This window comes from Mus caroli, unplaced genomic scaffold (genome assembly GCF_978045245.1).
Source record: "Mus caroli unplaced genomic scaffold, Mus_caroli_1 scaffold_15, whole genome shotgun sequence".
Lineage (NCBI taxonomy): Eukaryota > Metazoa > Chordata > Mammalia > Rodentia > Muridae > Mus > Mus caroli.
This window is the reverse complement of record NW_028227270.1, coordinates 97435955-97458087: the sequence shown is the minus strand read 5'-3', so window position 1 is coordinate 97458087 and position 22133 is coordinate 97435955. Positions and strand designations below refer to the sequence as shown.

Here is a 22133-nt window from a genome sequence, read left to right as displayed (position 1 = left end):
TGGACTATTAGAAAGTACAAATCACAAATCTTTATAAATATTCACTTTTTTTTTTTTTTGACTTGAAAGGAAAACCTTAGATGGAGCAACTGAAGTGGAATGCGCAGGATGGAGCTACAGCACAGGTGTGTGTGGAAGGCCTGTTCTCAGTCCCTAGGACTGTTGTTCAAAGAGAAAATGAGAGAGAGAGGAGAAAGAGAGAGAGAGAGAGAGAGAGAGAGAGAGAGAGAGAGAGAAGGAGAGAGAGAAAGAAAGAGAGAGAGAGAAAGAGAGAGGAGGCGAGGTGGTGACTTGTAACTCCATGACTGACAGAGGAGCCTTGGGCAAGAAGATGGGGAGCTGAAGGGTAGCCTTGACTATACTGGGAAACAGTATAGTCATAGAACCTATAGAACCTATGCCACGTTACTTTTAAAGCAATAGAAGAATATATTCTGCCAATCTGTAAAGATCCACCTGATGCTTAGATGCCACTGATAGTTAATGACCTAGAAATTTTGTGTGTGAACAAGGGTCAGAGAAACCAAACGGATGTCAAGGACATAGGGTGCTATTTTCCTGGGGAAGACCCCATACAATGTCAGGAGGAAATCAATCTGGGACTCTCAACTGTTAGGGGTTTTGTTGTTGTTTGTTTTTTGTTTTGTTTTGTTTCAAATGAAACAGACTAGAATAACACATATGAATCCAGATATTTTATTAAGATACCTTGTTTTCTGAAGTGTGTGTGTGTTTGCGACAGCATATGCGCATGCGTGGGCCTGTGCAGGCCTGAGAGAAACAGAAACAGATTTTTTTTTTTGTCATCTTGCAACCAGAAGTTTGATTTCTCAGCCTTCAGTTTTTATTTCAGAAATACTTCAAATATAGACTTTCCTCCACATTGTCTCCTTTGAAACTGCCTTTGAAATTCTGAAGTTCCTGCAAGAGAGCCCCAACCTTATACTTTCTGTCTTCATCAGCAGTGTTGTTAATATTTATGTAAGACACAAGGCCTAGATAAAAATTACAATAACAGGATAGTTAATATTCTCGATCTTCTGATGGTTCTTGGGCCAGGGAATAATCAGCTCATGTACTCGCACAAATATTTAAAGGCTGTCACAACAGTCCTAGTGGGATTTCCATGGAGTAAGACCCTGAGCTCTGGCGGTAAAGGACATTAAGTCAGGAAGTTCAGGAGACGCGAGTCTGGAACCTTCACCTCAGTCTTAACTCCAAGTGTCAGGATAAACCTCTCAAACAAGAGTAACAAGACAACTTACAAACTGCTTAAGGACAAACACGTGACTTGGAGCACACACGCCAGCTCTCCCCTCTCACCCCTAAACAGTTTGTCTCTCATAAACAACCCTGTGAGTTCATTCCCCAAAGGAAATTCTTGAAGAGAAAGAAGTAACCTCTCATAAAATGTAATTAATTATTGACCTGCTTTATTAAAATTTAAACATGGTTGAAGTTTAAGTGTAAGTTCAAAACTTACAACACACACAACACACACAACACACACACACAACACAAAACACACAACACACACACACAACACACACACACCTGCAGTGCTAGATTTGAACGTAGACTCAACTCAGGCTAGACAGGCACTTTACTACCAAGCCTCGGGACCAGTGTTTTCTGCACCATTTTTATTTAGAGACAGTATCTTATGAAGTTTACTTACTCTACAGTCCAAGCTTGGTTTGAGCTTGGATCATAGATCAAGTAGCTAGGGTTACAGTTTGGCGCACCAGGTCTAGCCAATTAATTGTTAAGACAGAAGCACAAACCTTTTACTGAGACACAGGCATCTACCCACTCTCATTTTTTTCCTTAATAAACAACTTTTCTTCATATTGTCTTGAACTTCTCTGTAGCATAAATTGAGATCCCTGCCTCACAAGTGTAGGAATCTCCAGAAAGAACGTAGGCTGTGTGGCTACTGCATTGAGCCATATGTTCTACTTTGGCGACATAATCACACCACATGTCTTAGCATTCCCCATAATGGACTGGCTTTTATGCCTCCCTTCTACTTGAGTATCATGTTCCCTCTTTTTTTCTCTCTTCTTCTTTTGACATGTTATCATTTCCTATCCCAAGGTGACCTCAAAACTCTCAGCAATCCTCCCTCCCTAAGGAGGGAATTACCAGCAAGTTGCCACCATGCCCAGCAGTGAGCACATTTATTTCCAGACATGTTCCATGGATAAAGCTCCGGAAAGAACATTTCTCGAACACATCTGCAGAGACATCTACCAGCCTAGCTATGTTAAGAGATTGGAAACTGTGATTCCAGCTTTCTAATGTTATAATTAAGGGTTTGGCACCGTGTCTGCTCCTCTAGAGGCAGATAAGACATAAGAAGTGGGCTATGGGTGGTGTTCAGTTGGAAAGGAGTAGCAACCTTCTTCGACAATAGCCTTGAGACTGGCTGATTTGACCACGTAGGTGCCATTGGTAAGATGTTTATAACCGCATCCGAAGCCCTTCTCTTGAGATTCAGGCGGGGGAATAGCGAGCCTCTCACATGCTCTGTGGAGTGTTTATTAGGTCATGCTCCCTTCAAGAAGGCCTCACCTTGGAGTTTTGGGATAATTCTAGGAACACCGTCTAATTCCACAGTGAGACAGTCAAGACATCTGTGTTACTTCCGTCACGTATAAAAATAATTTTAGTGGGAATTGGGGCCTGCATAATTGATTTTCTTCACTAGTTAGAAGCCACATATGTAGAAGACCCCTCCCAAGATGTTGGATACATTTTCTACTAAAAGTCACTTTTGAGTTAGCAAAGAAAAGAGAAAGTTTTCTTCTTCCTTTTGAATTTGATTGAAAATCAAGGACTTTTCCCACTAGTTCTGGCATGCAGGTACATTTGTCAACAAAGGGTAAAAAGTCACGTGGAATCTAAGTCCCCGTGGGTCACCTGGTGTCATAACCTGAGCAATTCTGCAGTGAGCAGATATGCAAGATTCTACTTTTGGGGGGAAAAGAAACACAAATGTCCCTCCTCCAGGGGCGGGGGAGGCACCTGGGGATGCACCAATCACAGCGCGCCCTGCTCTATATAAGCCCCCCCCCCCCCCCGCACGCCCCCCGCTACCCCATCACTGTTGGCTCTCCTTTAGTTGTTCTCATTGGGTGTAGTTCTTGTCCAGCTCTTGACAATGTCGGAAACGGCTCCTGCGGCCTCAAGTACCCTTGTTCCAGCTCCTGTGGAGAAACCTTCATCTAAAAGGCGAGGGAAAAAGCCTGGCCTGGCCCCTGCTCGCAAACCTCGTGGTTTCTCAGTTTCCAAGCTGATTCCTGAGGCCCTTTCCACGTCGCAGGAACGGGCAGGAATGTCCCTTGCTGCCCTGAAGAAAGCCCTGGCTGCAGCTGGTTACGACGTGGAGAAGAACAACAGCCGTATCAAGCTGGCCCTCAAGAGACTTGTGAATAAAGGAGTCCTGGTGCAGACCAAGGGCACTGGCGCCTCAGGCTCCTTCAAGCTCAGTAAGAAGGCGGCTTCTGGGAACGACAAGGGCAAGGGCAAGAAATCTGCTTCTGCCAAGGCTAAGAAGATGGGCTTGCCCCGGGCCTCGAGATCTCCCAAGAGTAGCAAGACCAAGGCTGTCAAGAAGCCAAAGGCTACGCCCACAAAAGCTTCTGGAAGCGGAAGGAAGACCAAAGGGGCCAAGGGCGTGCAGCAACGTAAAAGCCCCGCCAAAGCCAGGGCAGCAAACCCCAATTCTGGGAAGGCAAAGATGGTCATGCAGAAGACCGATCTGAGGAAGGCAGCAGGGAGGAAGTGAGTTCCAAAGCCAGTTTTCAAAAACCCAAAGGCTCTTTTAAGAGCCACTTACATACTTCTTAAAATGGCCAAACACTTTGAACCAAAGTTAAAGGTGGGCAGTTACTTCAGGTCGACCTGTCGTCGAAACCCTAGAGTAGAATCCCAGAGTCCCTATGTGTAGAATATTTCCAAATTTGGTTGTGTATTTGTGGCTTTACGCCAGAATAAAGGTCACCATTGAAACACGCAATGTCTTTCATTCTAGAATAAAGGTCACCATTGAAATACACAATGGATGTATTTCATTCTAGAAACGCCTCCATATCAAGGAAGGAAGTTAGAGATAACCCCAGTAGTAGCTCCTAAAATACTGAACTTAAATTTACTCTTTCAAACAGCAGTAACTGGTATCCAGGCTTTCAAAGCACCACTATGAACCCAGATATTCAGTGTTCAAGCTAGAGGTTATATTTTTCTTGAGTTGTATTTTTAGGATTTCCTGAGTGATGGATTAAAAAAATAAAGCAAGCAGTTAGCAAAAAAACAAAAACTAAAGTTTTTGCCATTGTGCGATGTGTCAACAAAGATCTAATTTTGTTCTACTTTTAGAAAGTAGTCCAATACTATTGATCTAACAGTTATTGTTGAAATGTTTTATGTATTTTATGAGAATAGCATGTAGGCTTCAGGAAACTGACAAAAGCCATATTAAAAAATTAAGGACTTCTTTATGAAAATGTTAGGGTTTGAGTTCAATGCCCCAACATAACAAAAACAGCACTGGAGAAGTCTAGGCTGAAGAACATAAAACAAAACAAAACAAAAACAAAAACAAATAACTCAGCTTTTAAAGTGATTTAGAAGTTTTATAGAGTGCCACAAATATTAAATTCACATTAAACTATTTTAGGCATTGGTATGAGGAATGACAAAAGATCATAGTAAGGTGGCTTGAGAGATTGTTCAGTCAAGAACACTTGATGCATTTAAAGAAGTTTGTATATCAGAATACACAACACAACAGCTTCTGACTCCAGCTTCCTGGAAGTAACGTCGCCTTCTTCTGGCAGATGGCAAACATTGCACACCCACAAGAATTTAAATTATCGAGTCACCCCACAACTAAGCAGTTTTTATATAAACATACCATTAGGTGGTCTCTAATATAGAATACTTGTGTGCTTAGGCCTTATTAATTGTATACAATGAATAACAGCCAGACGTCTTCAGTTTCTGTAGTAATCAGCTTTTGCCTTGCTTAGTTAGATACAACGGTTACTGCTCTCCTGAGCTTCTAGATGGCTCTAAAAGAGAATAAGCTCTAAAATGACCGCTATCAAAGTTAATTGACAAGTGACACGATCAGTGGAAAACCTTCAAAGGAAGAATTCTAAGGTAGTTCAGTATTAATTGCTGACAGCTCAAAATATTATGGGCTCAACTTCCCACCACATAAGTGTAGGACAGAAGCTACCTAGCAAGCTCAATTAAAGCTTCCGTAAAAGTGAACAACTCCATCTAGGAATCTGTGGGTGGCCCTGAAAAGGGCCTTTTGTTGAGTGAAAATCGTTAGTAGCTTAACCGCCGAATCCGTAGAGGGTGCGGCCCTGGCGCTTGAGCGCGTAGACCACGTCCATGGCGGTGACGGTCTTGCGCTTGGCGTGCTCCGTGTAGGTGACGGCGTCGCGGATCACGTTCTCCAGGAACACCTTCAGCACACCGCGGGTCTCCTCGTAGATGAGGCCGGAGATGCGCTTCACTCCTCCGCGCCGGGCCAGGCGGCGGATGGCGGGCTTGGTGATGCCCTGGATGTTATCGCGGAGAACCTTGCGGTGGCGCTTAGCGCCACCTTTGCCAAGACCTTTACCACCCTTACCACGTCCAGACATGGTTTCGACAACAAAGAGACAGCAAGCGTCCCTTTAAATAGGCCTTCTGCGGACCTGGTTGAAAACTAGAGCGTTAGGCGGGGTTTTCGAATCCGGGTCTTGGAAGGGGGTGGAGCAAAAAGGTTGCGTCATTGGAATCTGAATGTTTTCATTGGCTAGCAAGCCCCAGCTATTCTTTGCATGGGTGTCTCTTAAAGACTACATTTAAATCCCGCAGAAAAACTTCATTCCCTCCGCCCCACCCCGACCCCATTCTTCCTCGCGAAAGAAAGACTTATTGGGGCCATTCCACAAAGCAGACATACCTATTTCTCGTTTGCTTTTATTTCTATCTTGTATTAAATTAGTTGATGGTTTCTTTGTGAGGACTCAGGTAAAATGTCCAAAAGAGAGGTAAATATGCCAAAACTGTCCCTTGTCAGTAAAGTTTAAGCTAGTCCCCAGAAGTTTTGTTTGGGTAGACATAAACATTGAAAAGGCATCTCAAATTGAGCACCCTAACTGCAAACTTCATCTTCCCTTTCTTGAGTCAGAGACCTAATGACTCCGTCTATCCTCTTTTTTAATAAAAACTGAGAAAGTCTACAAAAGAATAAAGCTAGGTTATGGGTTATCCTCTACCTGCTGTGATTCCAAGTTTGTTTCCCTTCCAGCCCTTATTAATCACAGCATGGCTTGCTCAGCTTAAGAGAAGTGTTTTGTAGAGCTGGTAATTACAGTACAGGGCTAATACTTGATTAAGGTCATTACAAAGTCTACAAGGTTCTGGTGAAGCTTGTGATATGATTAGTGATGTCAAAACAAGGCTAATCTCCCCCCTCCCCCTTTTTAAAAAAAAAGGCAGAAGAGCAAGTAGCAGTAAGTCTCAATGCGGGTTTAATGTTGATTTTGGAATTCCAGATTTTAATTTAACAACGATGTAGAAGAGATGGCTCAGAAGTTAAGAGCATTTGATACACCCCCAGAAGGTGCGGATTTGGTTCCCAGAGCCTAAATGGTAGCTCACAACCATGCATAACTCTAGTTTCAGGAGTCTGATGCTCTTTTCTGATCTCAATGGCTCCCATGAATGCAGGCAAACTACTTACACAGACAAAGTAAATATAGAATTAATATTATGGCTAGTAACAATTTTTTTTAAAATAAAGCCTGCTGACCAAAATGAAGACTTTTAATTCCTGTGTGTTTGTTACATACGTTCATCACAAAAACTTTCTATCAGGGGCCCCAGCAAACTATCCACATCCAGAAAAAAAAAAGTTTCAAAATATTCCTGATAAACTTCTAAGTCTATGGTTAATAAAATTAACCATATTTACTTCTTACTGCAGAAGACAACAGAGGTCTGCTACCAGGTAGCTGTGGTAATTCCTTTTGTGGTTTGGCAAGAAATAGCGAGTGTCCTACCATTGGCTTTCTTGGGGTAGAGATAAGTATTCTAGTGTTCATCAGCTGAATTAAAATCCCAGCATAGGAGCTGGTGACATGGGGCTCACAACCAACCGTAATGAGATCTGACGCCCTCTTCTGGTGTGTCTGAAGGCAGCAACAGCAATACATAAATCTTTAAATAAAATAAATAAATAAATCTTTAAAACCCAGCATAGCCATTTTCTAACTACTAACCAGCAATTTCAAACAACCAGTTGAGTAATCTCCGTGATTTTTATAACTGAAGTAAAAACTAACAATGATAAAATGTGTTCCTCATAGAGCTCTTTGGAGGAATTAACATTGAGAACAGCCTCGCATCGATTAAATATTTAAATAAAACTACCTAAAATGTTATTTTTTTACAAAGAGATGGAGGAGTGGTAACGTGCTTACTTGGTATGTGTTAATCGTTGGGTATGATTCTCAATATAGAAAACTATTCTGCTTTAGAAAACACTCATTGCACAAAAAATGTTACTGGGTCTGCAAATTTTTATTCTGGCAAATGGGGTGGGAAGTAGAGAAGATTTTCCTCCTAACACTATTTTTTTTTCTTCTCTCCACTTTGGACAGTTAATAAGAAGCACTGAAACACTGCATCGGTGTGCTGTATGTAAAAGAGGAGGGATTAGTCACCATAGAGTAAACAAGTTATACTCCAAAATGTTGATTTGAAATTTCAGGTACCAGTCAGCCCATCCACCTCTCATGCTTAGAGCTTTTCAGAATGGCTTCATAGCCATTATTGAATCAGAGGGGTTTTGTTGTTGTTGTTTGTTTGTTTGTTTTGTTTGTTTTTAAAGATATTGGTTTAAAAGTAACCTTATGAGAAAATGTTGCACTGTGCCTGCACCATTCTTCTTTGAAGTGTGTCTAGGGGGTGCTGGGCTGGAGCTGTGCTGCACCCCTTTTTTTTTTTTTTTTTTGGTTTTTCGAGACAGGGTTTCTCTGTATAGCCCTGGCTGTCCTGGAACTCACTCTGTAGACCAGGCTGGCCTCGAACTCAGAAATCCGCCTGCCTCTGCCTCCCGAGTGCTGGGATTAAAGGCGTGGGCCACCACGCCCCGCACCACTTGAGAGGAAGTGCTCCCTCCCAGTGAGGACCTCCCAGCAGGCATGAGTCACCTCTGAAGGAGCCTCCGAGAGCTTTGTCTTCTCTACACTCTGCACTTCTCGCAGTTCAGAGGACTCAGTCTTGCCTTGGCATACCAGCCTTTCCAGCACCTAGTACAGAATTCTGTTTTCTATACATTTCATGTACTTTCTCTTTTAAAACATCTACACACAGAGAGACACAGAGAGAGACACACTTTTGTTATTTGTTCTTTTAAGAAAGTTTCATGTGGCCCAGGCTGGCTTCCAGCTCACTATGTAGCTGAGAATGAGTTGGACTCTGGTGCAGTTGCCTCCAGCATTATGGGCATGCCTAGCACATCTGGTGCTTTTCTGCCCAAGAGTGGCCCTTTCCACCAGCCCTTACCCTACACTTTGCCTCTCCACAACCAACTGTGATGTACTGAAGTAAGTCACCAAGTGTCACCCTTCTTCTACCCTACACCATTTTCACTTCTGTTTAACCAGAAGTGAGCGAAGATGGGAGATTTGAAATGTAAGTCTTAATTCCTCCAATGGAGCCCCTAAAATTATATGAAAACATCAGAAGTGATACAAAACCTACAAAAATGCAAATGTATCATTTGGCCAGTATAATTATTATACCATTCCTTAGCTGTAACAGGAAGTGGAGGAAAGCCTGTGGCGCTTTACTGTGTACGGGGGTATTTAGGGACAATGAATCACAGCGAGCTTTCGGCTTGGCTTGTAAATTAACACTGCTTACAGCTCAGATGATGGTGCCCTTATGGCAAAGGAAGACTGTCAATCTCGTTATCACAGTGCAGTGAAAAGACTCTAAAAGACACAGGTCAAAAACTACAAGTCTATAATCCCATTGCTCAGGAGGTGAAGTTCAAGGCAGGCCTGAGCTCCTTAGTGAGTTTGATGCTATCCTGGACTATATGGTATCCAACTTAAAAAACTTAAATGAAAACTAAACCAAAAAAAAAAAAAAGCCAAAATTAGAAGTGATATAAGTGTCTATAAAATGATATGAGAGTTAACCACATTCAAAAGATGGACTATAATATCAGTTATCCTGTGTAGCGCGAAATACAATGGCATGCTTACCAAATCATGTGTTTACTAGTTGCACACACTTTGAGGAGAGCCATACGGAGACAACATACAAGCTGCTAGTGGCTCTTGTCACTCATTGAGGAAATGATGGCGCTACATTTACCTATTTCCAACAATGAATCAAAATTTTGATTTTTTTCCTACCTAATTTTCACAAACAGTAAATAATACAAAGGTCACAAAAAGGTTGAGGTCTCAGCTCAAATTCAGTGTTCATTAAAGAAATTGGAGCCATTGGTCTGAGGCAGGTGGGTTTCAAGATGGAATTCATACCACAGTGAGGCAGGCAAAAGTGTGTTTAGGAGGAAGTGAGCATGTGCCATCTGGGTGGAGAGAGGAGCCCACACACATGTGTATACACGTGCACACATATGTGAACACTCATCCTCATGCAGACAGATATGTATACACACACAAACATGCAAACACAGGCTTGACCTTTTTAACATTGGATGAATGTATTTTGTGAAATCTAGTAATGTCTAGGTTGTCTAGATTGGATTTTAAAATGTGCACAATTAACAATGAGCAGCGGGACCCTAGCAACTCCAAGAATTCTCCAAGCCAAATGACAGCTTCCATTCTACTGCCTTAAGATTGACAGATTGACAGATTCTCAGCTCCCAAGGCAATCACTTTAAGGTTCTGAGTCCAGAGGCATCAGCTTTGAGAGTCCCAGACAGATAGGCTAAGCTTTTTCATGGAATTTAACAAAAACAAACAAACAACAACAACAACAAGAAGAAGCCATATGTCAGAGGAAACAGGAGACTGGTGGGGAACGGAGTCACTACTTGCATCCTGACCTTTCCCTCCAGCTTTGAAAGGATTCCTCATAGCTGAGGACTGGTGAGTATTTGGCAGCTATTTCCCATCTTGTGGGTCAACCTCACTGAAAAGAAACCCCAGGAGATAAGAAAAGGGCCATCTTCTTTCTCCACTCATTTCATGCCACTCATATGGTCGGGTGGTACAGCGGGTGTATCTAAGAGCCAGGATGGCATTTCTACAGCTGTCTCTCTGGATCTCTGGTGAGTGGTTAGAGAGTCTTCACCTTTTGCATCTACAGAGAAGGAACATGGGTGCAGATAATAATTTCCACTTCCTAGGCCCCTCAGGACGTCTGCGCATGCTTTATGTTTAGCAGCTGATCAGAGCAGAGTATATTATTGAGCACTTCCTCAGAACAAGTGCAAGCCACACTTCATTATGATAATCGTTCACAGTTTTCATTTTCGAGACAAGGAGAGAAAAGATACATCATCGGCATCGTGTCACAGATGTCTATGATATTAACCTTCGAAAACCTCCAATCACCTTTGTGCCGATATGAACACAGAGCCATTGTTATACACACAAACATCTACATTTTCTCAGAGGGTGATTCCTCAGGTTGCACAGTTGTGTAGCCTCCATGGCTTTATTGATGATCCATATAACACTCCAATGGCAGAGAAGTCAGGGCATGGTGACAGAGGAGTCACTATATAACAGATGGAGGACAGTTGAGTGGGTCCTGGATTCTAGGATATAGGTGAAAAATTCTGGCACAAGTATGTGTGAGCATCCCCAGATGAAGGTTCACAACTTCTTCAGATGTGGAAACAAACGAATCATGTATCCACTAAACTTAGAGGGCTTTTTACGTAGACATATGGAGTCTAGGTGGATGAAGGAAACATAGGATGCTTCCAAGAAGCAGCCTAAGAATCATGAGACCAGTTCTGGAGGGAGAGGTTGCAACTGGGACAATCACTACTATTCAGGAACTGAACTTAACTGGAGAAAACACCTTGAGAAAGTGAACAGAGAAAGCTAAGAGCACAGTTCTCCGGCAGTTTCTGTGTGTTAGGTCCAACTGTGTCCTACAATGGAGCAAGTGTGCCCCCTCCAAGTCTTTGGCTGAGTCTTCTCTCTTCCGTGGTTCAGCAGGTTGCAGGTTACTCACAGTCAGTTAAGACATAGCCACCCATGGTTCCTCCTGAGAAGGCAAGAGACCCAGGAAGAGGCATCACTGGCCAGGCACCACTTGTCCTGTCCCTTCCCATCTCCTCCCTCCCTGACCATGCTATTCAAGGACTCCATTGGATTTCAGAGATGGTTACTCTCCATTAGGGTAAGCTCTAGTGTGTTGTGTAGAGGTTGTCTTTGTATTACTCAAATGCTAATTTCTATACCAGGACTTGAGTACAGGGCTCAGTATTGGTGTAAGGAGCCAAGTGGCAGTGACTGGATAGAGCCAGGTGGTCAGATTTACTTAAATGAGTGAGTAGAGAGTTTGCCAAGGTAAGGCCAAGCTTTCATAATTACTAAAAACTCTCTGTGTTGTTACCTGGGCTGCTGGCGGGTTGAGACAGTCCGGAGATAACCATCCGTATGGAACTGTTTAGTAGCTATCTAATGGCTTTCCTTGTCACCTAACTCACTTCCTCACAAACACATCGTTCCCTTGTGTTTTTGTGACTTTACCAGCCCCCCAGCTATCAGAACATAATGTTCCACGGGCCTACGTAGGCTTGCTTCTGTTTCCCTCTTGTTTTGTTCCATGCTACAGATACCCAGAGAGGGGGGGAAAAGAATGCATTGTGAGGAACACACAAAGTCAGGGACACGGTCCAATAATACACTCTCCTACTCAGCATTGTGGTGTGTGTGTGTGTGTGTGTGTGTGTGTGTGTCTGTATGTCTGTCTGTCTGTCTATATTCAAAGAGAGGGTCTCACAACAGAACCAATCCAGACTGGCCTTTAACTCATTGCAATCTTTTTGCTGACGTTAGGGTCACAAACAGCCATACCCGTTTTCCATATCCTTTCTGGATGTAGGTTGAGTAATTCATCCAGTGACACCCCACGTTCTCAGGGCCTTCTTTAGCTACACATTCTTGTCATGAATTCTATTCCACACTAGATTTAGCTTCTGGGACTTACCCAGTGGCTTTCTCAACCAGAAATCCCCCTACTCTACCTTAAATAACACCTGCACAACAGTAGGGGCCTAGAAGGTGTTTCCTGAATTAGGAACTTCTTGTCTGGGAAAACCGAAATTAAACAAAACATCCCCAGAGATGGGCTGGCACTTTCAACACAAAAAGCACAGTGAGGGTTTCCTACAGAGGTCACGTTTTCTGCAGGAATAGTGTGTCCTGGAGGAAGAGGCACCATGATACTTCATTATGCTCCTACTCACCTGAAGCCTTCCTTTTCCTTAAGATTAGGAACAGAATTCCAACCAAGAAGATGGCACACACGGTGACCCCACTGATGATTCCAATAATCATGGCCTGAGATTGCAAGGGCTCTAAAAACAACAAATGAAAATTTAAGCACATGACGGCCCCAGCTCACTGCAAAGGTGACCACCTCTCCAACAGATGACCTCTGCCCTACATGCCCATCCTCACCCCAAGAGGCAGTGAGAGGCTGGTCCAGGCCTGGGTGCTCCACTTGACAGGTGAACCTTGTCTCGTCCCCAGGGGCCACGGCCAATGTCAGCCAGCCTTGATAGGTCTCATCCCCGTTAGGTAGTACATTCTCGGGGTTGACATCCTTGGCATCCAGTGGCTGGTTATCTTTCAACCACCTCATAGTGATGTTCTGGGGGAAGAAGTCCAGAGCCTGACACCTTAGAGAGGTCCCCGTAGAGGCCCAGCGGCGAGTCACTTTCACCAAAGTAGGCCCTTGAAGGGAAAGAGGAAATCATGAGGAGGCTGCTTTATTCCAGACAGGAGGACTGGAATTTTCACTTCTCTTTTTGGGTAGGAAAAATAGTGCACACACACACACAAAGCAAAACAAAACAAAAAAACCTGGCTGTCAGAGATGCCATTTGATATCCTGAAAATGGCTTCAAGATGAAGTCACACACTAATGAAGTGCCACATTGGAGAACAGCCACTTCAGTCTGTCCTCTTCAGCACTGTCTGCCCAGGTCCTCTGGTCAGCCCACTAACATTTCCCTTTCTAATTTATTAGTTCTTAGTTGTGTTATATGCTTCAATATGAAGTGAAAAGTCCATCCCCAATAGTGGGTTCACACTTTGAAATTCAAGACTTGAGAAGCTGAGGCTGTGTTTTGTGGCTAGTTGGGCCTACATAGTGAGATCTAGACCAGCCTTGGCTACAGTGTGAGAGGCTATCTAAAGAAGAAAACAACAATCAGACAAACAACAACGAAGCAGATGGTTTATGACTGTAATCCTAGAAAAACATAGAAAGCTGAAGCAAGAGGATTTCTGGGAGTTTGAGGCCAGGCTTGGTTACATACTAAGTTAGTCAGTCTGCTACAGCAGAGTGAGATCTTGGAGAGAAAGAGAGAGAGAGAGAGGGAGAGGGAAAAGTAGAGGGAGAGGGAGGGGGAGAGGGAGGGGGAAGAGGGAGAGGGAGAGGGAGAGGGAGGGGGAGGGGGAGGGGGAGGGGGAGGGGGAAGAGGGAGAGGGAGGGGGAGGGGGAGGGGGAAGAGGGAGAGGGAGAGGGAGAGGGAGGGGGAGGGGGAAGAGGGAGAGGGAGAGGGAGAGGGAGGGGGAGGGGGAAGAGGGAGAGGGAGAGGGAGAGGGAGGGGGAAGAGGGAGAGGGAGAAGGAGAGGGAGAGGGAGAGGGAGGGGGAGAGGGAGGGGGAAGAGGGAGAGGGAGAGGGAGAGGAAGGAAGGAAGGAAGGAAGGAAGGAAGGAAGGAAGGAAAAGAGAGAGAGAAAGAAAGGAAGACAGAAAAATAGAAATGATTAAAATGGAAAACTTAGTATTGAGAGAGTGCTTTCCTCACCCTTGGAAGTGGCTGAATCCTTGACCTGGTACTTGGGACTCCCCTCCACCCCCACTCTGGAGTTTAGGGCCTGAGCACCGGTCCTCATACCTTGCTGTCCCAGAACGCCTCTCCCCAGCTCCAGGAGCTGTTTCAGCTGCTCGGGGCAGTCCTTCTCCAGGTAGTCCCTGTTCTGCTTGGCACGGATCTTGTGCTCGTCCCATTCCACCTTGGTGGCCCAGGCCCCTGGCTCGGCTGCGCTCCAGTTTAGTGTCTTGGGGCAGAATTCCAGGTGATCTTGCCCGTCATAACCATATCTCCAGAAGCCGCTGGTACTGTTGTCTTCATGCACCTCACAGCCTAGGACCACCTGCAGGATGTGGGACTCAGACACCACTCCCAACTTTGTGACTGGAAATAAAAAGGTTGGTTTTGTCTTCACCATCTCCAAGTATCGAATGATCTGAGGCACACAACTATCTCCCTCTTGATTTCCCCCCACCTCAACCCCAGGATCTCACTTCAAGATATGATACAGGATACTTGAACCCATTCCTAGTTTGTGGGGCCGAGCACACATCTTTAATCCCTCTGTCTGGAACACAGACTCACCCTACTATTCGAGGTTAATCCCAAACAACAAAGGTAAAGTTAGTTTGTAGAAGGAAGCACTCATAGTTGAAAGTGATGTCTGATTAAGAGGCAGACAAAGTGACAAATCAGAGTTGAAAGAAAAGGATATGCCCAACTGTCACAAGAAGATAGAGGAAAAGTGAGAGGCAGACAGCACAGGAGCAGGAGCGTCCAGTCCAGGAACACAGGAGATTCCATGGAGACAGTGCAGTGAGGGAAAGTGGAGAAACACAGAGAGGGAGAAGGAGGCAGTGTTACCAGAGGAGTTTTACGGAGACCGATTGAAGAGAGAACAAGCTAGACATAGGTGAAGACAGAACAAGTAAGAGAATGAGAAGAAGCCAGAAGATTAGAAAACATTGCCAGAGTTTGTGTGAGGCCAAGCAGAACCTCTGAAGAGCCTGAGAGAAAAGCCAGATTGAATAACTAGCTGTGAGAGGAGTTGGAGCCAGAACAGCTGAGTTGAACCAGCCAGTCAGAGTTCAGAAAGAGCTAGAAAAGGTCAGCTTATTGAGCAGCAAGTCTCAGAGGCTGAGAACATTCTAGGCCGAGATTAGATTGTACGGAGGCTAGAAGCTTCCCTGAGTAGGCCTAGGTTAGCAGACAGAGGCAGAGAGCCTCCTAGACATTAAGTACATCAGGAGAATAAAAGATTCTTTTACAAAGATATATCCCCAGGGTTGGAAAATAGTGCTATGCTCTGAGCATCTAAGGGGAGTGACTCTGTGCTCCACATACCCTTACTGTGGTTATAGTTGCCCATGATAGTCCAGAAGTCTACTATGAACATGTAGTCCCAGCCTTTCAGGCTCTGACTCAGATGCAGCCACAGCTGGCTTGAGGTTTGCTCCAAAATCCACGGGGCCCTGGGCTCAGCACGGCGACTCTCATGATTGTAGGACACAAAGAGCTGGTCATCCACATAGCCCCTAGCCTCAAACAAAGGCAGCCCGAGGTCTGGCTCTGAGGCACCCATGAAGAGGTATCTTAGAGAATGTGAACCTGGGGAAGTCAGCAAACATTCAGAATGGGCAGCCAGCCCAATCAGGATCCAGAGGTCCCTACAGCCCTGGGTTACCTCCTGCTGCCAGAGAGTGAGTCCTCCCTGTCGAGTGACACAGTTCTCTTCCCTGCACAGCCCTGGCTGTTCTGGCTGTTCGCTCTTATTCTGTTCACCTTCTTGATGTTCTCTATGTGAGTGGATAGGTTATCCTCCCCATCCCACCTTAGACACAGACTCTGGAAAGTGTTTGGGTTTCTCTAGCTCTGTAGGCTAAGCTAGGAGTTGGTGTTGAATCCATTAAGATGAAAGTCCTAAGGATTGGAGGTACTGGGTTTTCTCCACTTCCATCTCTGAACATTATCAAGTGCAGATGTTGGCTAAAAAATGCTGGTGAGTGTCCTGACACATAACTCAGGACAACCTGTCAGCAAACAGAGGACTTCCAGGAAAGGGAGCTGACAGCCACTCTCAGCATGGGTTTTTCCCATTACTTTCCCTAATTCCAGAACAAGGTTGCTCAAGGGTACAGCCTTAGTGCTCAGAATGGCACCTGGCACGGGGCCAGCGTGTCACAAATGTTTGTTGCCTTGGAGTAGGCATACTTCTGACCCTAATACTCTGGAGACTGAGGCAGGAGGATTGTCTCAGCTTTGAGTCCATCCTGATATACATAGGTGAGTTGCAGCCCAATCTGAACTACATAGGGAGACACCTCACCTCGGAGTTTCTAGAAGAAAAAAAAAAAATCAGATTTAAGTTTATGTTCTTTCTGACCTGAGGAAAGATCTGAGTTAGTTAACTAGCAGTAACTGCTGCTTCCCAGTGCATAATTAATCAAAAAGGATCACAGATCCAAGTGTTATTAAAGTGCATTAAGCAGCACATTGGTATCCTTTAGAAAAGGCCTGTTAATTCTTTTTTAATTTGCAAATCAGCAAAGCCCTGATGAACAAAATCCTGTAGAGCAGTGGTCTACCCTTGGGGTCACATCTCTCAGATACCCTGCATATCAAATATTTACATTACAATTCATAAGAGCAAAATTACTTATAAAATAACAACAAAAATAATTTTATGGTTGGGGTCACCACAGCATGAGAAACTGTACTAAAGGGCTGCAACATTAGGAAGGTTGAGCTCCACTGGGTGAGAGCCAGGTGCTCTGGAGGTGACTGACAGAGGGCACCAGCCTCTCACCCAGTGAGTGAAAGGGATGGAGGCCTGGTGCTCAGCTTGCCTTCTGTGTCTCATCAGACTCCTTCCTGCTGGACTCTCCTCTCTTAACCTCTTATCCTCTTCCAAGGCTGAAGACACAAAGATATTGTCCTAAACCTGAAGTTCCCTTGGATTACAGGAATGCCATCAAAGCCTCAGAACAGGAATCACCCTGTTTCCCCCCAGTACCCCCATCACACTAAAGCAATTATCTATGAGGTCTAGGCAGCACATTGGGGCAGAAGAAATTGCTCCATTGTGCCCTAACAACAAACAGATGAACACTTTATGGACTCGGATGTAGGCTCCAGGGCGGTCTATCCAGAGAAATCGGTTCCTTTCTCTTTAAATCTAAATGTCATGGCAGGACCCTGAAGATGGACTCTTTTGCTGGGTCGCTTGATCTTCCCAGTATGACTACACTGAATAGAACTGTTTCGTTATTACTGGACTTTTTAATTGGAACACTGTTACCAACCACAAGGGCTGCCAGAGTCCTGGCCTTCTGCCCTAAAATGTTTGGTTACAGTATTACATCCATTTGAAATGAAAATGACGTTTCTAGATGAAAGAACAATTGTCAAGAGTGAGGAGAGGTCCAACCCCCGCACCTGACCTCCGCTGCCCTGCCCCCCGCCCCTGGCTCCAAGTGACCTTTGCTTTATCTCACACATACACACACAAAATTAACACAGTGGGAGTGCGACCCAGCACGCCTAGTGCTCACAAGGAAAAGATCTCAGCCCCTTTCCCAGCACCCTGAAGAGAAAATGCCAAAGGGCGACGCTGGTCACTCTTGGTGAGAAATTTCAGATCCCAGGTTAGTTAGGGAGGTAGGGTAACACAGTCCACAATATAAACACTAAAGCAGAGATTGGAGACCCAGGCTCAGCTAAGCCAATGTGACTCCTCACTAGTGACACCCTGACAGAGCAGTGGCAGAGGTGCCCTAGGCTGCTAGTGGTGGGGGAGGTGTACCCTCTGGGGGTCTGCATGCTGAGAGCTGGAAGAGATCAGAGAGGAAGTTGTTCGCCTTAGAAGAGAGAAACACCTGGCGCCAAGGAAGCCACTTTCGGTTTTGCTTCCCACACCCCCACCTTTTTCCTCCCGCACTCACGCAGTGGCAGTGCCTGCGGGGCCACGGACCACAGCAGTAGCAGCAGCAGCAGCAGCAGTCGCACAGGGAGCCCAGCTGATAGGCTCATGTCCCCAGCTGGGTCCACCGGTCTTCACTAGGACCTGGAAACGTGGAGGATCCAACAAGTCACCCTGTAGCCATTGCTGAGGTTCCAGACCTCTCAGACAAAACTTCCTGACAAGCTAGGTCCCTTTCCGGGACATTGATGGAAAGAAGCAAGTTGCAGTGGCTCCAGTCTGTGAGCCCAGCACAGACTGGAGCCACTGCTGAGTCAGGATTGCTGTGATTGCAAGCCTCAGGCTACATAGTGAATTACAGGACGGCTTGGGCTACAAAGTGAGACTGATTACAAACAAACAAACAAACAAACTAACTCTAAAATGAAAAAGAACAAGAGAGTATCCAGAACTTGAAATCTGTTTATTGGAGCCAAGAATGCTTGCTTGTGCAACAGTCAGTGACCCAGCACCCCTAATGCCCCAGTCCCCATCCCTTAAACCAAAATCGCTATGGATATTGTTAATTGTGAAAACTTATCGCAAATTTGAGATCTAAATATTTAACATTTACACATTTATGCAAAGAACAAGAACTGGAAACATTGTGTCAGCAACACAAACACATCCCACGGGAGAAATATCTGTTGCCAGCTAGCTCTTAAAATCCTATGTTGCCGGGCATGGTGGCACATGCCTTTAATCCCAGCACTCGGGAGGCAGAGGCAGGTGGATTTCTGAGTTCGAGGCCAGCCTGATCTACAGAGTGAGTTCCTGGATCAGCCAGGGCTACACAAAGAAACCCTGTCTCGAAAAACCAAAAAAAAAAAAAAAATCCTATGTGGAAATAACTTCCAGAGGTCCTGTTAACATGCCTACCCATCCTCATCCTAGGATGGCATGAAGACCAAAGCTAGATAACAGGTATTCACAAGGGTTTGACCTCTCCTCAGTATATGAGTGGGTCCCTAACCTCTCTCACACATACATGTATTTACATGTCCTTCCTCCACGACTACACATCTACCAAACCTCCCTCTCCACACTTGTATGATGTACTAAATACTCTAACTACCCACCCAACAAACATGCAACTGCACCTCACACCCTCTGGAGGGAAAGAGGGAAGGCAGGCAAAGTTACAAAAACCAACCTGTTGCATAATCTGAAATGTCAAAACACACACACCAAATTGTAGAGATGGATAAAAGATTTTTAAAATCACGCATACACACACATATGCTTATTTATTGTGTGGGAGTTATATATGTGGGCATGCTTGTAGAAATCAAAGGATGACTTGTGGATCTTGGTTCTTTTCTTCCAGTACTGAAAGACCCACAACGTGAGGACTCCCCCATGTTCTGACTCAGGAGAGGCGACACCCCAAAATCACCCACAAGAAACGATCTTGCTGCAAATTGCAAGAGGATTTTTATTCAAGAGCGCTCTCGGGCCCACGGTCATACACCACGCAGGGGTAGAGGACCGTGGCGCCCCGAGTAGCTGAGTAAGGGGGTACTTAAAGGAAGAAACCACAACTCATGGAGGTGGGGAGGGCGTTGTTGGAAAATACCAAAAATACCAGTTAAGAGTCACAAGGAAGTGCAAAGTCACAAGTGTCAGGTTATCTCTCAAGACAGTTTCTAAGAGCCCCTAACAATCTAAGAGCCCCTAAAGATAGCACATTTGCATTGCAGGTTCCAGCAATGGTCAGGGTGGGTCAGGGTGACTTTCTTTGAATGAACACTCTTTGAACCCAGGAAGCAGGTGGGTGGAGGAAGGAATGTTGCTTTATGACCAGCACCTGGAGCACTAAGCCACAAAGACCACACTCCCAAGCCTGGGCCTAAAAGCCTCGAATTTTGCTATACTTCTTCAGTATGTCGGTCCTGGAGATCAAACTCAGGTTGCAGGCTTGCCAGTAAGTACCTTCACTTGCTGAGTGATTTCACCAGCCAGAGACACTAACGAAAATTAGTCTGTTCAGTAAAAGATATTATGGATAAAGTTTTATACCTTACAAAATATCAGAGACATAATAAATTGAAACATACAAAATGACTAGTATGGATATACTAGAGAGCCCAAGACACATGGTAATCCATGAAATGTGAAGCGATACTTCATTTTGCATTAGCACATTGGAAATTTGAGCAATGCCCAGCATTGGGGAAGATAAAGACCTAGGGATCCTTATGCACTAATGAAGGAAGTGCAGGTGGTAGATTCCACCCCACTTCTCATATATAACCACAGAGCTCAACAGGATGTGTGAGCAGATTGGCTTACTTCCCTGAGATGTTGTATTATATGGAATTAGAAGCAATGCAAGTCAGTTAAGTGTAGGCAGCCGCACGCCTAAAAGATGGCGCCAATCTGGCGCCAACCCCTCCTGAGCAGGTGCATAGGAATCAAAGTGCCGACAGACTGACCAATCCCAGGAGGACACATAGCTCTCCCCAGTGCTGGGGTGTATATAAGCAGTCCTCCCGGGGTTTCCAGGGTTTCCCTGTAGCATGGAGGTGTTCCTGAAATAAAAAAGGCTGTTGAGAAGAATCCGACCATGTTGTGTTTTTTCTTGCTGGACGAGGTGAGCGCAACAGTTAAGGCATTACAGAAACCTCTGTGAGGGAGACAGAATGTGCCAGTGTTGCATTAAGGAATAGAAATACAGATTTATTTATTTATTTATTTTTTCATATTGAGTTACTCTGGCCAAGAGTGGGCCCAAATGTAAATTTTCCTATTGTCTCACTATCTCTTCCAGCTGTCTATAGTCAATGGTTATTGGATTATCTGTTGTTAGTTGTGTGTGTCTGATCAGTCCCTGGCACCTTTCTGTTGAGAAAAAGAGAGAGAGAGAGAGAGAGAGAGAGAGAGAGAGAGAGAGAGAGAGAGAGAGAGATCTGTGCCTGCTGCAAGGAACTTTCCTCTGTATTTATTGGAGTGTACGAAAAATGGTACCTGAGGTAAGCTAGGGATTATTTTCTGAGATCTTTAAAAGAAGTCTCTAAAAGGTGCCTTAGTGACAGTGACTCAGACTAGCACTGAAAACCACAGAAATGTTATAAACAGAGATGTTACTTTCAACACTTATGAAAAGTTTGGTTTAAGGTTTCTGTCGAACTGTTAGCTGCTTTCAGTAAATGATAACTAACACACACACACATATGCATACACACACACAAAATCACACAATTGTGAAAAGGAGTATATAATTTAAGATTAAATCAATGTTTTTAGCTTAGGTTGCAAAAGCTAATTACATGGGAATGAAGGTATATTAAGCTTAGTCCCGTTGTTCTCTTAAAGGCAGCTTAAGTAAAATAAATACCGTAGAGCAGCAGGTTAAGTGCATAGGTTCATCCTATTTGAAGCTAAAAAGAATTTTCACAAAAGTGTGTAATTACAGCAATGTATTAAATGACCATATTCACCTGGAAAACCTGTAGGACATGGCCTCAGTAGTGGAAGATGTATTCAAGCAAAACATTATGTGCTTTTATATACCCCGTCACTGAAAATAAAAGAAACAATCTATGGAATCAACTGAAGCTTTTCCTGGAAGGGTGGATGAAGCCACAGAGCGGGACACAGGGAATGTGCTGATAGACTGAACATACGCACAGCCCACTCACTGATGGTGTTCCTGGCAGGAATTGATGGGTTGGACTGGAAGATCAAGAACATTTTACAGTCCACTTGCTGAACACAGTAAAAGTCAGCAGTGAGTTTTTTACTCCTTAAAGGAGATTGGAGCTATGTGCCTGGAAACTGTTTTCTGTCTTTGGAAACCAGAAACAGTCCACAAAGAGAAAAGTCTGTGCTGCCTCTTTTCTATCATGGTGATACAATGTTATGAAAGGATCTCTTACATCCCAAGAGACTGGAGCTGTTGCTGGGTCTCACAGCTCAGACTTAATAACGCACCTTGAGGTTGCTAGCCTACGGTGTTTGTTTAACCTGCCTTTAAGAGAACGATGTAACTAACAGCCTTAGTTACCTTGGATTTCCTATATAATCAACTTTTACAACCGAAGCTAATGCATAGCTGCAATCTTAAATTATGTACTCTTCCATAGTCCTGACCCAAGAGTAATATGTGGAGGGGTAGTCA

At 44.5% G+C, this 22133-nt stretch overlaps 3 protein-coding genes across 4 annotated transcripts; 1 reads left to right on the top strand and 2 right to left on the bottom strand.

Moving 5' to 3' along the window:
- The first annotated feature begins 11 nt into the window (after positions 1-11).
- Positions 12-4016, top strand: H1-6 (H1.6 linker histone, cluster member). The gene is made up of 2 exons (XM_021180450.3): positions 12-125; positions 2098-4016. The coding sequence occupies exon 2, from the start codon at positions 3164-3166 to the stop codon at positions 3788-3790; it is 627 nt and encodes a 208-aa protein (XP_021036109.1). The 5' UTR covers positions 12-125; positions 2098-3163; the 3' UTR covers positions 3791-4016.
- A 654-nt stretch (positions 4017-4670) lies between these two features.
- Positions 4671-5680, bottom strand: LOC110308114 (histone H4). The gene has a single exon (XM_021180469.3). It carries the CDS (start codon positions 5658-5660, stop codon positions 5349-5351), a length of 312 nt encoding a protein of 103 aa, XP_021036128.1. The 5' UTR covers positions 5661-5680; the 3' UTR covers positions 4671-5348.
- A 4043-nt stretch (positions 5681-9723) lies between these two features.
- On the bottom strand, positions 9724-18290 carry Hfe (homeostatic iron regulator). Of its 2 annotated transcripts, XM_021180443.3 has the most exons (6): positions 17997-18290; positions 15400-15663; positions 14140-14439; positions 12693-12968; positions 12479-12589; positions 9724-11271 (listed from the first exon to the last, which is right to left on the bottom strand). In XM_021180443.3, exons 1-6 carry the CDS (start codon positions 18082-18084, stop codon positions 11231-11233), a joined length of 1080 nt encoding a protein of 359 aa, XP_021036102.1. In that variant the 5' UTR covers positions 18085-18290; the 3' UTR covers positions 9724-11230. The 2 variants fall into 2 exon arrangements, with proteins under 2 accessions (XP_021036102.1, XP_021036104.1); XM_021180445.3 differs by lacking the exon at positions 15400-15663.
- Positions 18291-22133: the final 3843 nt, after the last annotated feature.